The 17,464-nt window shown below is 48.4% G+C and overlaps 1 protein-coding gene across 1 annotated transcript in view; it reads right to left on the bottom strand.

Moving 5' to 3' along the window:
* PPM1D (protein phosphatase, Mg2+/Mn2+ dependent 1D) overlaps window positions 1–10,100 on the bottom strand; it is a 67,845-nt gene extending 57,745 nt beyond the window's left edge. The window contains exon 1 of the mRNA XM_063954014.1: window positions 9,407–10,100. Coding sequence (XP_063810084.1) covers window positions 9,407–9,800 — 394 coding nt within the window. The 5' untranslated portion in view covers window positions 9,801–10,100. The remainder of the gene's footprint in view (window positions 1–9,406) is intronic.
* Window positions 10,101–17,464: the final 7,364 nt, after the last annotated feature.

The following is a 17,464-nucleotide window of genomic DNA, read 5'->3' as shown; positions in this document are numbered from 1 at the left end:
CTCCCGCCCTGCGACCGCCTCTGCCTGTCAATCAGGCAGAGGCGATCGCTACTGAACGACGGCCTTCGGCCGTCCGGCATGCGCCGGCACAATTCCAACCTAATCGCTGCGCTAAACTGTAGTGAGAGATCAGGTTGGAATGACCCCCATGGTGCGCTGCAGGTGTATTTCTTAACACAGCTAATCCCGTACATTCTTGTGAAAAATAGTGGGCAATATGACAATTCAAAATCCCCCATGCACAGCCCAGGAGCTAAACATAACAATTCCCACATAACAATTGAATTGCCTCCTAACAATCCAAGTTTTAAGGATATCCATTCTTCAGCACATATGGTTAAATCAAAATAACTGGAGGTACTAATTAACTCAACTGGACTGTTAGGGATATATTTACTAAAGAGCGGATTTATAGAAATGGAAATGTTGCCCATAGCAACTAGATTCCAGCTATTATCCTCTAGAAGGTGCTAAATAAGTTACATAGAATCTGATTGGTTACTATGGGCAAAAGATCCATTTTTATAAACCCGCACTTTAGCAAATATACCCCTTAGTGTGCCTTTAAGACAGAGGTTAGGAAATACTGCTCTAGATTAGGCACTCAACTCCAGTCCACAAACATGTTTTTGTGGTTTTCCTTAATCACAGGTGAGTTAATCTATTTTGCAGAGTCCATAATTATGCCACCTTCTTCCACAGACAGAAATCCTCGAAACATGACCTGTTCAGAAAACATGAGAGTTGTAAATGTGATTTTTCGTTTTGTTTTAATGGGGCGATTCAATTGTTTTAATAGTTGTGATAATTAATGGAGTAATTCAGTTGTTCCAGGCAACCATTAATTATTGCACTTGAGGCACCCAATAAGACTGGGTTTAGGCGCATATAACTAAACCTGTGTATAGCGGGTAAAAAAACCAAAAAACAAATTTGCCGTCTATATAACACGCAAATATACATATCCACATATTTATACTAATTTTTGAGCTTTTCACAGAAAATCACCAAAAAAACTGACATGTCATTAGTAGCCATATTATGCTATTTCGCCATCACCATACTATTTTATGGCTATGGAAAATCATCCCGACGTATTAAAATAAGAATTTACTTACCGATAATTCTATTTCTCGTAGTCCGTAGTGGATGCTGGGAACTCCGTAAGGACCATGGGGAATAGCGGCTCCGCAGGAGACAGGGCACATCTAAAGAAAGCTTTAGGATCACCTGGTGTGCACTGGCTCCTCCCCCTATGACCCTCCTCCAAGCCTCAGTTAGGATACAGTGCCCGGACGAGCGTACACAATAAGGAAGGATTTTGAATCCCGGGTAAGACTCATACCAGCCACACCAATCACACTGTACAACTTGTGATCTGAACCCAGTTAACAGCATGATAATAGAGAAGCCTCTATAAAAGATGGCTCACTACAACAATAACCCAAATTTTTTGGTAACAATAATTATGTACCAGTATTGCAGACAATCCGCACTTGGGATGGGCGCCCAGCATCCACTACGGACTACGAGAAATAGAATTATCGGTAAGTAAATTCTTATTTTCTCTGACGTCCTAGTGGATGCTGGGTACTCCGTAAGGACCATGGGGATTATACCAAAGCTCCCAAACGGGCGGGAGAGTGCGGATAACTCTGCAGCACCGAATGAGAGAACTCCAGGTCCTCCTCAGCCAGGGTATCAAATTTGTAGAAGTTTACAAACGTATTTGCTCCTGACCAAGTAACTGCTCGGCAAAGTTGTAAAGCCGAGACCCCTCGGGCAGCTGCCCAAGATGAGCCCACCTTCCTTGTGGAGTGGGCATTTTAAGATTTTTGGCTGTGGCAGGCCTGCCACAGAATGTGCAAGCTGAATTGTACTACAAATCCAACGAGCAATCGTCTGCTTAGAAGCAGGAGCACCCAGTTTGTTGGGTGCATACAGGATAAACAGCGAGTCAGATTTTCTGACTCCAGCCGTCCTGGAAACATATTTTCAGGGCCCTGACCACGTCAAGCAACTTGGAATCCTCCAAGTCCTTAGTAGCCGCAGGTACCACAATAGGTTGCTTCATGTGAAATGCAGAAACCACCTTAGGTAGAAATTGAGGACAAGTCCTCAATTCTGCCCTGTCAGAATGAAATATTAAATAAGGGCTTTTATATGATAAAGCCGCCAGTTCTGACACACGCCTGGCTGAAGCCAGGGCTAACAGCATCGTCACCTTCCATGTGAGATATTTTAAGTCCACAGTGGTGAGTGGTTCAAACCAATGTGACTTTAGGAAACTCAACACAACATTGAGATCCCAAGGTGCCACTGGAGGCACAAAAGGAGGCTGTATATGCAGTACCCCTTTTACAAATGTCTGAACTTCAGGCACTGAAGCCAGTTCCTTTTGGAAGAAAATCGACAGGGCCGAAATTTGAACCTTAATGGGCCCTAATTTTAGGCCCATAGACAGTCCTGTTTGCAGGAAATGGAGGAAACGACCCAGTTGAAATTCCTCTGTAGGGGCCTTCTTGGCCTCCCACCACGCAACATATTTTCGCCAAATGCGGTGATAATGTTTTGCGGTTACGTCCTTCCTGGCCTTGACCAGGGTAGGGATGACTTCATCTGGAATGCCTTTTTCCTTCAGGATCCGGCGTTCAACCGCCAAGCCGTCAAACGCAGCCGCGGTAAGTCTTGGAACAGACAAGGCCCCTGCTGGAGCAGGTCCTTTCTTAGAGGTAGAGGCCACGGTTCGTCCGTGAGCATCTCTTGAAGTTCCGGATACCAAGTCCTTCTTGGCCAATCCGGAACCACGAGTATAGTTCTTACTCCTCTCCTTCTTATGATTCTCAGTACTTTTGGTATGAGAGGCAGAGGAGGGAACACATACACTGACTGGTACACCCACGGTGTTACCAGAGCGTCCACCGCTATTGCCTGAGGGTCCCCTGACCTGGCGCAATATCTGTCTAGTTTTTTGTTTAGACGGGACGCCATTATGTCCACCTTTGGTTTTTCCCAACGGTTTACAATCAGGTGGAAGACTTCTGGGTGAAGTCCCCACTCTCCCGGGTGAAGGTCGTGTCTGCTGAGGAAGTCTGCTTCCCAGTTGTCCACTCCCGGAATGAACACTGCTGACAGTGCTATCACATGATTTTCCGCCCAGCGAAGAATCCTTGCAGCTTCTGCCATTGCCCCCCTGCTTCCCGTGCCGCCCTGTCTGTTTACGTGGGCGACTGACGTGATGTTGTCAGATTGGATCAATACCGCCTGACCCTGAAGCAGGGGTTTCGCTTGACTTAGGGCATTGTAAATGGCCCTTAGTTCCAGAATGTTTATATGAAGAGATGTCTCCAGGCTTGACCATAAGCCCTGGAAATTCCTTCCCTGTGTGACTGCTCCCCAGCCTCGCAGGCTGGCATCCGTGGCCACCAGGACCCAGTCCCGAATGCCGAATCTGCGGCCCTCTAGAAGATGAGCACTCTGCAACCACCACAGGAGGGATACCCTTGTCCCCGGTGACAGGGTTATCCGCTGAAGCATCTGAAGATGCGACCCGGACCATTTGTCCAGTAGGTTCCACTGGAAAGTCTTGCGTGGAATCTGCCGAATGGGATTGCTTCGTAGGAAGCCACCATTTTTACCCAGAACCCTTGTGCATTGATGCACGGAGACTTGGTTCGGTTTTAGGAGGTTCCCGACTAGCTCGGATAACTCCCTGGCTTTCTCCTCCGGGAGAAACACCTTCTTTCTGGACTGTGTCCAGGATCATCCCTAGGAACAGAAGACAAGTCGTCGGAACCAGCTGCGATTTTGGAATATTGAGAATCCAATCGTGCTGCCGCAACACTACCTGATATAGTGTTACACCGATCTCCAACTGTTTCCTGGATCTTACCCTTATCAGGGAATCGTCCAAGTAACGGATAACTAAAATTCCCTTCCTTCGAAGGAATATCATCATTACGGTCATTACTTCAGTAAAGACCCGGGGTGCCGTGGACCATCCCTACGGCAGCGTCCGAACTGATAGTGACAGTTCTGTACCATAACCTGAAATACCCTTGGTGAGAAGGGTAAATTTTGACATGAAGGTAAGCATCCTTGATGTCCCGAGACATCATGTAGTCCCCTTCTTCCAGGTTTGCAATCACTGCTCTGAGTGACTCAATTTTGAATTTGAACCTCTGTATGCAAGTGTTCAAAGATTTTAGATTTTAGATTTTAAAATCGGTCTCCCCGAGCCGTCTGGCTTCGGTACCACACTAGTGTGGAATAATACCCCGTTCCCTGTTGCAGGAGGGGTACCTTGATTATCACCTGCTGGGAATACAGCTTGTGAATGGTTTCCAAAACTGCCTCCCTGTCAGCGGGAGACGTCGGTAAAACAGACCTTTGGAAACGGCGAGGGGGATACGTCTCGAATTCCAATTTGTACCCCTGAAATATTACCAGAAGGATCCAGGGGTCTACTTGCGAGTGAGCCCACTGCGCACTGAAATTCATTGAGAACGGGACCCCACCGTGCCTGAACTTGTAAAGCCCTAGCGTCATACTGAGGGCTTGGCAGAGGCGGAAAAGAGTTTCTGTTCCTTGGAACTGGCTGATCTCTGCAGCCATTTTCCTCTCCCTCTGTCACGAGCAGAAAAGAGGAACCCTTTTGTCCGCTTGCCAACCAGGCCTGCGCCTGATAATACGGCGTCATATTTTGAGAGGCGACCTGGGGTATATCCCCTCTTTTAAGGCAATACTTCCAAATGCCGTTTGGAATCCGCATCACCTGACCACTTTACTGGTATAATTGGACAACGCACTTATACTTGATGCCAGTCGGCAAATATTCCGCTGTGCATCATGCATATATAGAAATGCATCTTTTAATTGCTCTATAGGCAATAATATACTGTCCTTATCTAGGATATCATATTTCCAGTCAGGGAATCCGACCACGCCAACCCAGCACTGCACATCCAGGCTGAGGCGATTGCTGGTCGCAGTATAACACCAGTATGTGTGTAAATACATTTTAGGATACCCTCCTGCTTTCTATCAGCAGGATCCTTAAGGGCGGCCATCTCAAGAGAGGGTAGAGCCCTTGTTCTTACAAGCGTGTGAGCGCCTTATCCCCCCTAGGGGGTGTTTCCCAACGCACCCTAACCTCTGGCGGGAAAAGGTATACTGCCAATAACTTTTTAGAAATTATCAATTGTTATCGGGGGGAAACCCACGCATTTTATTTCTCAGATTCAGGAAAACTACAGGAAGTTTTTCCTCACCAACATAATACCCCTTTTTTTTGGTGGTATTCATATTATCAGAAAAGTGTAAACTTTTTTCATTGCCTCAATCATGCAATGTGTGGCCCTATTTGGAAATCACGGTGGTCTCTTCACCGTCGACACAGGAGTCAGTATCCGTGTCGGCGTCTGTATCTGAGGTAACGGGCGCTTTAGAGCCCCTATATGAGACGTCTGGACATGCACAAGCTGAGTAGCCGGCTGTCTCATGTCAACCACTGTCTTTTATACAAAGCTGACACTGTCACGCAATTTCCACAGTACATCCACTCAGGTGTCGACCCCCCAGGGGGTGACAACACTATTACAGACACTCTACTCCGTCTCCTCATCATTTTTCTCCTCATACATGTCGACACAAACGTACCGACACACAGCACACACACAGGGAATGCTCTGATAGAGGACAGGACCCCACTAGCCCTTTGGGGAGACAGAGGGAGAGTTTGCCAGCACACACCAGAGCGCTATATATATATACAGGGATAACCTTATATAAGTGTTTTTCCCTTTATAGCTGCTGTATTGTTTATACTGCGCCTAATTTGTGCCCCCCTCTCTTTTTTAACCCCTTTCTGTAGTGTAGTGACTGCAGGGGAGAGCCAGGGAGCTTCCCTCCAACTGAGCTGTGAGGGAAAATGGCGCCAGTGTGCTGAGGAGATAGGCTCCGCCCCTTTCTCGGCGTCCTTATCATCCGTTTTCTTGTATGTTTTGGCAGGGGTTAAATGCATCCATATAGCCCAGGAGTTATATGTGATGCATTTATTTTAGCCATAAAAGGTTTTCTAACGATTTATTGCGTCTCAGGGCGCTGCCCCCCCAGCGCCCTGCACCCTCAGTGACCGGAGTGTGAAGTGTGCTGAGAGCAATGGCGCACAGCTGCGGTGCTGTGCGCCTACCTTTATCTGAAGACAGGAAAGTCTTCTGCCGACGATTTTTCCGGACCTCTTCGCTCTTCTGGCTCTGTAAGGGGGCCGGCGGCGCGGCTCCGGTGACCCATCCAGGCTGAACCTGTGATCGTCCCTCTGGAGCTAATGTCCAGTAGCCTAAGAAGCCCAATCCACTCTGCACGCAGGTGAGTTCGCTTCTTCTCCCCTTAGTCCCTCGATGCAGTGAGCCTGTTGCCAGCAGGTCTCACTGAAAATAATAAACCTAAACTAAAACTTTCACAAAGAGCTCAGGAGAGCCCCTAGTGTGCACCCTTCTCGTCGGGCACAGAAATCTAACTGAGGCTTGGAGGAGGGTCATAGGGGGAGGAGCCAGTGCACACCAGGTGATCCTAAAGCTTTCTTTAGATGTGCCCTGTCTCCTGCGGAGCCGCTATTCCCCATGGTCCTTACAGAGTTCCCAGCATCCACTAGGACGTCAGAGAAAAAATGATAGGAGCACATTTGCCGTGTTTTCATATTGGCTGGCTGCCGAGGTCTGAGCTGTGCATGGGAGATCTTGTGATGGTTGTGAGATTTTACGCATGCACACTGGAGCTGGCCAGAAGGTAACACACAGCACATCAGCGCTAAGCTGACGCACTGCGGCGCTGACAGGGATAGCCACTGGGGGAGTTTTCACCCGTCAGGCAAAAATGTTAAACACATCTTATCGGTACTACTGCCAGCAGAAAGAGCTATCGCAGCACGATAAGTGCCACTATAGTACATTTACACCTATGTGCACTGCTACTATGGCTTGATAGACTGTAGATTAAATCATAGGGGCAAATTCAATTAACTGCAATGTTTACCACATGGCTATTGCTCTGCCTGGAGCTATTCAATAACTGCAGCTACCCTGCGCAGTAAGATCCAATAGGTGCCCTTAACACACATTTTTGCTGCAAGGAAAAGGGCACCTTCTGGGTTACTACCATGTGGGTAACTCCATAGCTAGGGGCACTTAACACGGAGTCAATGCAAATTAGCAGTGCGGGTTTACAGTACAGCCAATTTAATTTGCCCCATAGTCTATTGAAATGGTCACCACTTATAGGTGGTCATTCCGAGTTGATCGCAGCCAGCAACTTTTTGCTGCTGGTGCGATCAACTAATCCCCGCCTATGGGGGGAGTGTATTTTAGCTTAGCAGGGCTGCGAACGCTTGTGCAGCCCTGCCTAGCTAAAAAAGTTGTGTGTAAAACAAGACCAGCCCTGGACATACTTACCCTGTGCGACGATCTCAGCGTTGAATGGGCCGGCTTTGACGTCACACCTCAGCCCTCCTGGACACGCCTGCGTTTTACTTACCACTCCCCGAAAACGGCAGGAAACGGTAAGGCGACACCCAGGAATGCCCTCTTGCTGTCCATCTTCTTGCGGTCGCCGCTGCGACGCTTTCTTCGTTGCTAGCGCTGTCGCCGGGCAACGCGCGTGCGCAATGCGCATGCCGCGCATTACGTACCCGTTCGCACCGCAGCAAAGAACCGCTGCGAGCGAACAGGCCGGAATGACCCCCATAGTGGGTTATATAGTGGGAATTTGATAGCAGACCAACAATAACAAGATATTAAACCTGCTTCTAAAATGGAATAATGTCATTCTTCTTCAAGATCTTTCTACATGTGATGCATTTCAAGGAATAAACCAAAACCTAGACAAATCCTATTAGCAAGTTATTCATAGCAACACGTATTTCTGGAATCTGACATTTGCATTCAACTACTCTCCCTGCTCAGAACAACAAACAGGTTTGTTTGTTTTTAAACATATCATTTATCCTTCCCATGCTATCACATCTTCCCAGCTGAAGAATCGCAAATACCGAGTTATAACACTACTGCAAAGTAGAAAACAGCAGTAAGATGAACAGTCAATCTTACAATTTCAAATTAAAGGCTTGAGTGAAGTATTGGCAGATTGTTTTTCAGCATACTAATGAGTTTGCCAATAGTAATTCCCGCCCTCCTGAATCTGGACGTTGTATTTTCATAGCACAATGAGGAACGGTTCAGCTCTTGGCAAACAATAACACATGCAGCCAGAATAAAGTAATTGTTCATACACAACGTTCATGTTGCTATAACCAGCTGCCCCTCGTCCAAACTAAACTGTACTGGATGCAGTAGCAGCATCTGCTTACCTCCCAAAATTGGGATAATAATGTAACAAACATCTCATTAATATGAGCTGCTGAGGAGCCTCCTGTGTCCGTGACAGAACACATAATAGGGGGCACACACTGTGCAGAGTGTGAGTGTGTGAGTGTGTGTGTGAGAGAGAGAGAGCGCAGAGGAGCCCTCCTGGAAAAAGCACAGAACACATAATGAGACAGGAAAGGTGGAGGAGATGAACTGTACACCTTTTCGGCTATATGAGGTGTGCAGAGAAGCCCCTGTGACAGAATAAGGTACATAATGCAGAGGCACTGGGCACCCTTTTAGCAAGCTGGGGTGTGCAGGGGAACAAGTCAGAGGCAAAAAAATTAAAGAAGGGGGAGGCGCTGTGTATCTCTCAGCAATATGCGGTGTATGGACAAACACCCTGTTAAAGCGATATGAAACAGATAGGAGGTGGGAGGCACTGTGCACCTCTAACAGCAATATGAGGTTTCCAGACAATCCCATCACAGATGTATGGGACACAATAGGTAGGAGGCATTTTGCTCCTCCTCAGAGTTATTAGACACATAATAGACAGGAGAGGGGGAGGCACTATGCAGTATGATGTGTATAGAGGACCCCTGTCACAGAGGAATGGGACACAGATAGGAGAGGCACTATGCACCTCTGTCTTCAGTATGATGCATACCTCCCAACATTACCCTCTCCAGGAGGGACACAATGCTCTGCTCCTGAATTTTTCTCTTAACTTGTGATTGCCAGCACCTGTTCTGAACAGGATAATGGATAAGAAAGGAGTTTCAGCACAGGTGCTGGCAATCATACATTAAGGAAAAAGTCCAGAAGCAGGGCATTCTATCCCTCCTGGAGAGGGTCATGTTGGGAGGTATGTGATGTGTAGAGAGGACCCCCTGTCACAGAGTGGGACACATAATACATGGGGGAGGCACTATGCACCTCTCTCCTCAGTGTGATGTGTACAGAGGACCCCCTGTCACAGATGCATCTGACAAAATGACAGGAGGGTGATACTGGGGACACCCTCTCAGGCCCAGAATACTCACGTAGCTTTTTCCACATGGCATGGTGACAGGCTACGAAGCCCTTCCGTATGGCGGCGCAGACCTCCTCCGGTTCCCGGGACATGAACCCCCTCTGCTTCCTGATGAAACCCCATAAGCGGTCCCTGGCGAAATGAGCGGCCTCTCGCCCTCCGTGCCCGTCAAACACGGCAAAGAAGCCCACTGACTGGCCGCTCTTAGCCCCCGCTCCAACCGGGGTACCCCGGCCCTGGGCGGAAGTACGAGCGGGGAGCACCGCTTCTTCCTCGTCTTCCTCCCAGAGTGATTCGCCCTCGCCGGGCTCCGGCTCCACCAGGATCTGGGTGACATCCTCCATGTACTTCCTGCCGCCCTGATCGGAGGAGACGCTGACCCGCAGGGTAAAGGGACCCTCCATCACCCCCTCCTTTGTTGCCGTGTCCCGGAGACGCGCACAGCCGCCACTATAGCACTACTACCAGTGTTGCTCTGTGGATCAATGCGCCGGGAGGGAGTAACGCGTCTCACCGGGATCTGCTGCCTCCGCCGCCCGCGCTTCTTCTTATTGTTTATGTTCCTCACCGCTCCGAGCTGCTGTCTCCCCGCCGCCGCCGTGACGTCACCGCCCGTCATCAGCTGTGAGTGTGTGTGTGCCGCGCGCAGCCCCACGCCCCGACGCATGCGCACCGACTACCAGGGCAGGAGTGGGGGAGGCAGCAGCTGGTGCCATGGCACACAGGCGGGTGTTAGGGAGGGGGATCTCCATAGAGAGAGAGAGAGCGTCTCTCGGACGGCGATGGACGTCCATTTTTTTTTCAAAGTGCAAAAAAAATTATATACTCCTGTCCAAAACTGTAAATTCTATTTTCTAGTCTGTTGCAGGTTGTTTCTTACACAAGACACATCTGCGAGCAAAGTTTCTTAAATACAACAAAAAATAATAAAAAATAATGTGTTTACTATTTTGTGTGAAGCGGATTATTTCTGTTAAAATGTGATCTATTCTTTCTCAGGTTCATGTGTGATATTAGGTGGGAGCTACCTTTGGTTGCAAGGTTAAGAGAAAACAATTGTGGATTACTTTAAAGAAAAATTTTCTTTGCTTCAACATTAATATTATTACCATTTATTTATATAGCGCTACCATTTTCCATGGCTCTTTACAGTTGTTGCATATTATTGCATACCCTCCAACATGACCCGCCCCACTAGGTACAAAATGCTCTTGTTTCTGGACTTCCCTCTTCATTTATTATTGCCATCACCCGTGAAGAAACAGCTTTCTTATCATTTAACTAGTTCAACACAGGTGATGGAAATCATAAATTAAGAGGGAAGTCCAGAAACAGAGCATTTTGTACCTAGTGGGGCAGGTCATATTAGAGGGTCAGTTATTGTACACATGAAAATTCAGCTACTGTGCTAAATCCCATTCAATCCTATGCAGTAAAAAAATACCTAGAAGCAAAGCGTTAATATAGCTAAGAGTAGTCCCACTGTACATTACATATGGTGAAATAAAAGGAAACTATAAGCTGAGCCAGTGTAAAGCATGGTTCCCAGCTGTGTAAGGCTACTAAAAGTATGTTGATGACAAAACATGATTTCTAACCAATACTACTAAACAATATAGAGCATGCTTGTGGTTTGGGTAACAATTTCTTTATATAGCTCCAACATTCTGCAGAGCTTTATAATCTTAAACAAATCTAGTAATAAAACAATAATGGTTTTAAAAAAAAGGTGAATGCACCAGTGACGTGCGGTGAGGTCACTGGTTGGGGAGGCACTGGCAGCTAACAAGCCCTCCCCCCCCCCCCTGAAAAAAAAAAAAAAAGTGTGGTTCCCCAACACACCAGTAAAACCAGCACTAGGCAGAACCAGCCAGGGGGAGTAATGCCACAGCAGGGGAGACACTCAGTGTGGGGTCCCCCTGCCATAACATTAATCTGCCCCCCAGCCAGTCAGCCCAGGGTTGGAATTCCTCGGAAAATGGGAACCCCAAAAAAGTGCTATGCCCCGCACCCCTGGTGGCGGTGGGTGCGGGGTTCATTGTGTGTTAATAGTGTTCTTTACAGGTGGCCTACAAGTCCCAGTAAGCCTGCCCCAGCATGCTGGCACTTGGAGAACCACAAGTGCCAGCATGCCCGGACACAAAGGGCCTGCTGGCACCTGTAGTCCACCTGCAAAGAATAGTAATATTGTTCTTTACAGGTAGCCTACAGGTCCCAGCAAGCCTGCCCCAGCATGCTGGCACTTGGAGAACCACAAGTGCCAGCATGCCCGGACATAAAGTGCCCGCTGGCACCTGTAGTCCACCTGTAAAGAAAATATTAAAATAAAAACACCACACAAGTCTTGAAAATAAGCTTTATTAAACTGGGTCTTCACCTGGGGGCGGCGGCCTTTAAGCTCTTTTGCGTGGCCGCCGCCTTCCCAGGGCTTCCGGCGTCTTCACCTGGGGGGGCGCCACCTCCCCAGGGCTTCCAGCGTCTTCACCTGGTGGGCGGCGGCTGCTAAGCTCTTTTGCATAGCCGCCGCCCAGCCAGGACTTCCGTCGTCTTCATTCTTCAGGAGCTCTTCACAGCTCCTCCTCCGCCGTCGGACTGACTCTCCTCCGCCTCGCGCTGACTTATATAAGTCAGCCGGAGGGGGCGGGGCGATGACGCAGCGAGCCGTGATTGGCTCGCGGCGGCCATCTTGAATTTAAAAAATGACACTGAGGCGCCATTTTTGAAACTGGAACCGCTCCGCTGCCAAACTCTGCAGGATAAAGGTAATTTCCGCCGCCGCACCGCTGCCGCAACCCACACCGCCGACGCCCGCTCCACTGCCGCATCTTGCCGCCCGCACCATCACCGCATCCAGCCACCCACACCTCCGCCAGCGTCGCCCACACAGTGATTGACAGCGGATCCAGTGACGGATCCGCTGGCCAATCACTGTGGCCTCACTGACAGGGACGTGCTTTCATAGGTTGAAAGCACGTCCCTGATGGAAAGCGGCACCACTAATGGTGCCGCTTTCCCATATATTTTCAATGGGCTTTTACAGCCCATGGCTAGTCCCCGCCCGTGCCCACCCCCCGCTCCCCATACTTTCCCCAGTGACAACGGGAGGCACCACGATCGGTGCCTCCCAAACACATATACAAAACAGCAACGATAAGAATAATATTAAGAAGATACATATGGCACAGAATATGTGTCATATGCATCTTCTTTGTATTATCTTAATCATTATGACAGGGGAGGCACTGCCTCCCCTGCCTCCCCTGACTGCACGTCCCTGGAATGCACAATACCAGAAAGTTTAGGCTGGGTACACACACACTGTGCCGACGGATCGGCTGATTTGGTAAGCATACACACTTACCGGTCAGCCAGTTAATGTTTCTGTCCTTACGTCACAAATGGGTGGACATTTAAATTTGCATGCCCAGCTGTGATCTCAGTCCCGGCAGCTAGGGTACGGGTGGTCGGTGGTCACCCGCATACAGCCATACATGCAAGATATATCGGGATTAACTGTGCTGCAGGGCCAGCCTGATATGTCTGTGTACAATATAATTCACAGACATATCGGGCGTACACACCTGCTGATGCACTACAGATATATCGTCGTTCGTTCAATGGGGTTATACCTTTTGGACCGCATTGTATCCAGGTCTGTCCCTGGCTCGACCTGAAGACATGGGACACACAACACAGGTGGACCCTTTCACACCATGCCGCGACTTAGGTTGCCCCGGCAGTATTCCAGGTCAGAGGCTCATTGTGGAAGTAGTATAATGAGGCTCTATGATTCAATCACATAGCAATGTTATTTAGGGACAAAAAAAAACACTGTATTTCTGTACTAAAAGTAACCTTAGAATTTTTTTTTTAAATATGTATCTATTTTAGTAGCATATTTGAATAATATGGCACTTTTTAACTGTAGACAAAGAAATTAACTAAATATTTATAAAACCCTCTGTTTTGCCTGATTCCAAACAACAAAGTATATTCTACGTATCCCAATTATCAGAATTGGTGTTGATTCAATTAACTCACCTCCCCATGAAAGTGGGGAGGTATTGCTGCTGTAACAGCAGTAGAACTCCGTTCCCCAGATTTGTGCATTTTTGTGCAAAATGTGTTTATTGAAAAACAATGGCAATAACAAACGGTTAACATACAGACAGTCATGATAGAGAGTAGTGTTGCAATACAACTGGAGGCCTGTTTGACTCCCATGGCCGTTAACAGAAAAGCATGCATGAATGTTTTATAACAGCACAGCACATGGACAGATATAGTTCGATAGCAAACACATCATGTTAACCGTATTAGCCCAAAGCAAAAAACAAGATAAAGAAGAAGAAAAATGGAAAGAAACAGAGAGAGGCAGAGAAGAAGAGGAAGGGGAAAAGGGTAAGAACTAGCATCAGAGTCGGAATCAGAATCACCTGGTCCAAAGCGCAAGTCTCCCGCTCACCACAGAATGGAAAGCAGTACGTTGAGGTGAAGAAGCATCTAAGAGGACATGGAAGAACTGGAAGCAAGGGTGAACCTGAAGGTCGGGGAATCTTTGAAAAGTAGCCATCGAGCCCACGTATCCCTGAAGGATGAATAGCTCCCCTCAGCGGACGTCATTATATCATCTAAGTCCATATAAAGGTCTACTCTAGTCAACCAATCTCTAACAGTTGGAGGAGAGGAGGATCGCCAACGGACAGGAATCACCGCTTTGGCGGCATTGTTAAGATGGCATAAGAGGGAATGTTTATAGCTCGAGACGGGTCTGGACGAGTAGTGAAAAAGCCAAAACAGAGGATCTGTCGGTACCGCTTCCCCCGTAATTTCAGCAGAAAGCGAGAGTATCTCCTGCCAGTAAGGCTGGAGCAAGGGGCACGATCACCATATATGGAGCGGGTTCCCTGGGCCAGAAGAGCAGCGCCAACAGGTGTCTGGGAGACCAAGACCCATTTTAGAAAGAATGTCAGGGCATCTGGTATAGAGATCAATTTGTACTGGGTCTCCACTACCAGTGTACTAGGGGAGCAAGCATGAGCCAGTTTGAATATTTTCTTCCATACGTCTCCCCCAAGCTCCCGGCCGAGATTTTTGTCCCACGTCTCAGTAAAGAATGGGAGGGATGAGCTGGAGTCTGTCAGTAGAAGGTTGTATATCAAGGAGATAGAGTGGAGTGGGGGGGACGGGCCGTCGCAGAGGCGTTCGAACGGTGTAAGGGTTGAGGGCCTCTCTCCAGGTAACCCCTGGGATACCTAGAAATGGCGAACTTGCAGATAGCGCCAAAAATCTCTGGGCGGTAAGTGCTATTTCTCCTGTAAATCCGAAAAGGAGATAACCCCACCCCCGTCCATCAGTTGCCCGACCCTACAGAGTCCCAAATCAAACCAATGCTGGAAGGCCCGCACGTCCGTACCAGGGAGAAATCTTTCATTAAATAGAAAAGACATGTAGGAGGAAGTCGGCGAGGAAAAAGAGGGGGATTTTCTAATCGCCTTCCAACACGCCAAAGTAGGGCCCACCGTGGGATGGGAAATGGCAGGGAGGTTGTGCAACCACGGAACAACGGTAATAGGCAAAGGGAGCGCCTGGCTCTCGACCTGCACCCACTGTTTTGACGGGGCAGCTCTAGACCACCATAGAATCCTTTGGAGGTGGCATGCTCGGTAGTAACCTTGTATGTCTGGCAGGCGAAGGCCACCTTTGTCTCTCTGCCTAACCATCGTAGAGAATTTCAAGCGGGGCCTCTTACCTCCCCAGATGAATTCTCTAAATAGCTGTTGAACCTCTTTAAACCAAGTGGAAGGGATTTTGATCGGCAGGGTCTGCAATAGATATAAGATTTTAGGGAGGGAATTCATCTTGAGAATACCCATTCTGCCTAGCCAAGAGAAAGACTTGGAAGTCCAGGACTGGAGATCCACACGAAGCTTAGTTAGGAGAGGAGTGAAGTTGGCATCGAAAAGACGTGAAAGATCCCTGGTAATGGTAGTCCCTAAGTATTTTAGTTGAGAGGTGTGCCAGGTAAAGGGAAGTGCCGCTTTAAGACCGGATACCATGGTAGGCAGGGCAGTAAGATTCAGGGCCACTGATTTAGAGTAATTTATTTTAAAGTTAGAGAGCTCGCCAAAGAGCCCGAACTCGACCATTAGGTTAGGCAGGGAAACTATAGGGTTCGTGATTGTAGCCAGTAAGTCGTCGGCGAAGAGGGCAAGCTTATATTCAGTGTCCTGGAGCCTGATCCGAGAAATATTTGGATTCAGCCTGATCGCCTTAGCTAGGGCCTCCATACAGAGAATGAAAATCATGGGGGACAGAGGGCAGCCCTGCCTAGTTCCATTGTTAATATTAAACGATCCGGATAAGGAACCGTTAATCATGATTCTAGCCAAAGGGGAGGTGTAAAGGGCCAGGACGCGGTGTGAGCAGGTCGGACCCAGTCCCATGTGCCTCAGCACCCCAGCCATAAAGCCCCAGTCAATTCTGTCGAACGCTTTTTCAGCATCAGTGGATAGTAGGATTGCCGGGGAATCTTGTAGGGAGACGTAGTGTATAAGAGCAATGATCTTAGACGTGTTGTCCTTCGCCTCACGGCCAGGGACAAACCCCACTTGGTCACTGTGTATAAGGGAGGGTAGGAGGGACTTGAGCCTATTACCTAGGAGTTTGGTGAAGAGTTTGACGTCAACATTGAGAAGGGATATAGGCCGGTAGCTGGGGCACAGGGAGGGGTCCTTGCCGTCCTTAGGGATGACCGCAATATGGGCCTCAAGAGACTGCTTAGAAAAGGGATTAGTATCGGAGACTATATTGAACGCGTCTAAAAGTAGAGGGAACAGTTTATCCCTAAAGGCTTTATAGTAATTGATGGTGAAACCATCAGGGCCAGGACTCTTCCCAGAAGGAGTGGATTTAATAGCTTTATCAAGTTCTAGGGAAGTAAAGGGTCTCTCCAACTCCTCCCCGGCATCCTCGGAGAGTTTAGGGAAGCCAATCTTCGTAAGGTAAGCGTCTACGTCGCGTGACCTGTCGCCAATCGAATCGGAAGAGGGGAGATTGTATAGGGAGGTGTAGTACGAACAGAACGTCTCCGCAATTTTATCCGTGTCATGGAGAGAGTGCCCATGTGTGTCTTTTATGGAAGGGATGAACGAGAGCGCCCTCTGATTACGTAAAGCCCGGGCAAGCATTTTACCCGGCTTGTTGCCCCATCGGTAATACCGATTACGACACTTCCGAAAGGAGAATTTCACTTATTTATTTATTTATTCAGGGACGAACGGGCAGCGACCAGATCTACATAAGTGTCAGGGGAGAGAGTGGCCTTATGGGTAGTTTCCAGGTTTTCAATTTGCCGCAAAAGTCCCTCAATTTGGCCCAAACGTTGTTTCTTTAGGTAGGAGCCCAATTGAATGCACTGTCCCCGGATTACACATTTATGAGCCTCCCAGATCGTCAAGTCAGAAATTTTAGGATTGGCGTTACACTCAATATACATATCAATGGCATCCTCGAGTTGGGCTTTACAGTACGGGTCGTGTAATAGGGACTCGTTAAAACGCCACGAGTGTCGCTGGGCAGGAGAAGGACCGATGACAATGTCCAGTCTGACCGGAGCGTGATCAGACCATGTTGTCTGGCCTATGGAGGCATCGCAGGCCAGGGGTAAGTGCCTGTGGTCAAGAAGAATATAATCCAGTCTAGAGTATGAGCGATGGGGAACTGAATAATATGTGTAATCCCGGTCGGATGGGTGGAATATGCGCCAGACGTCGGACAGCTGATGGAGGTGAAGGAGGCGCCGCACCCTCCCGGATGAGCGGTGATGCACTAATGTGTCCTTGGAGGAGGTGTCTAGGGTGTGGTCGAGGGCCCAGTTGAAGTCACCTCCCACAATCAGGATCCCCTGTTTCAACGCGTCGACCCTGCCCAGAACAGCCTCGAGGAAGGCAGGTTGACCCTGGTTAGGGGCATATATGTTAACAATTGTAAAAGTCGTATTAAAAATAGAGCATATAAATAAGAGGCATCTCCCCTCCTCCAACCTGTGGACCACCACGTTGGTGAT

Source organism: Pseudophryne corroboree, chromosome 2, assembly GCF_028390025.1.
Source record: "Pseudophryne corroboree isolate aPseCor3 chromosome 2, aPseCor3.hap2, whole genome shotgun sequence".
Taxonomy (NCBI): Eukaryota; Metazoa; Chordata; class Amphibia; order Anura; family Myobatrachidae; genus Pseudophryne; species Pseudophryne corroboree.
Note: the sequence above shows the minus strand (reverse complement) of the source record. Positions and strands in the feature narration are given on the sequence as shown.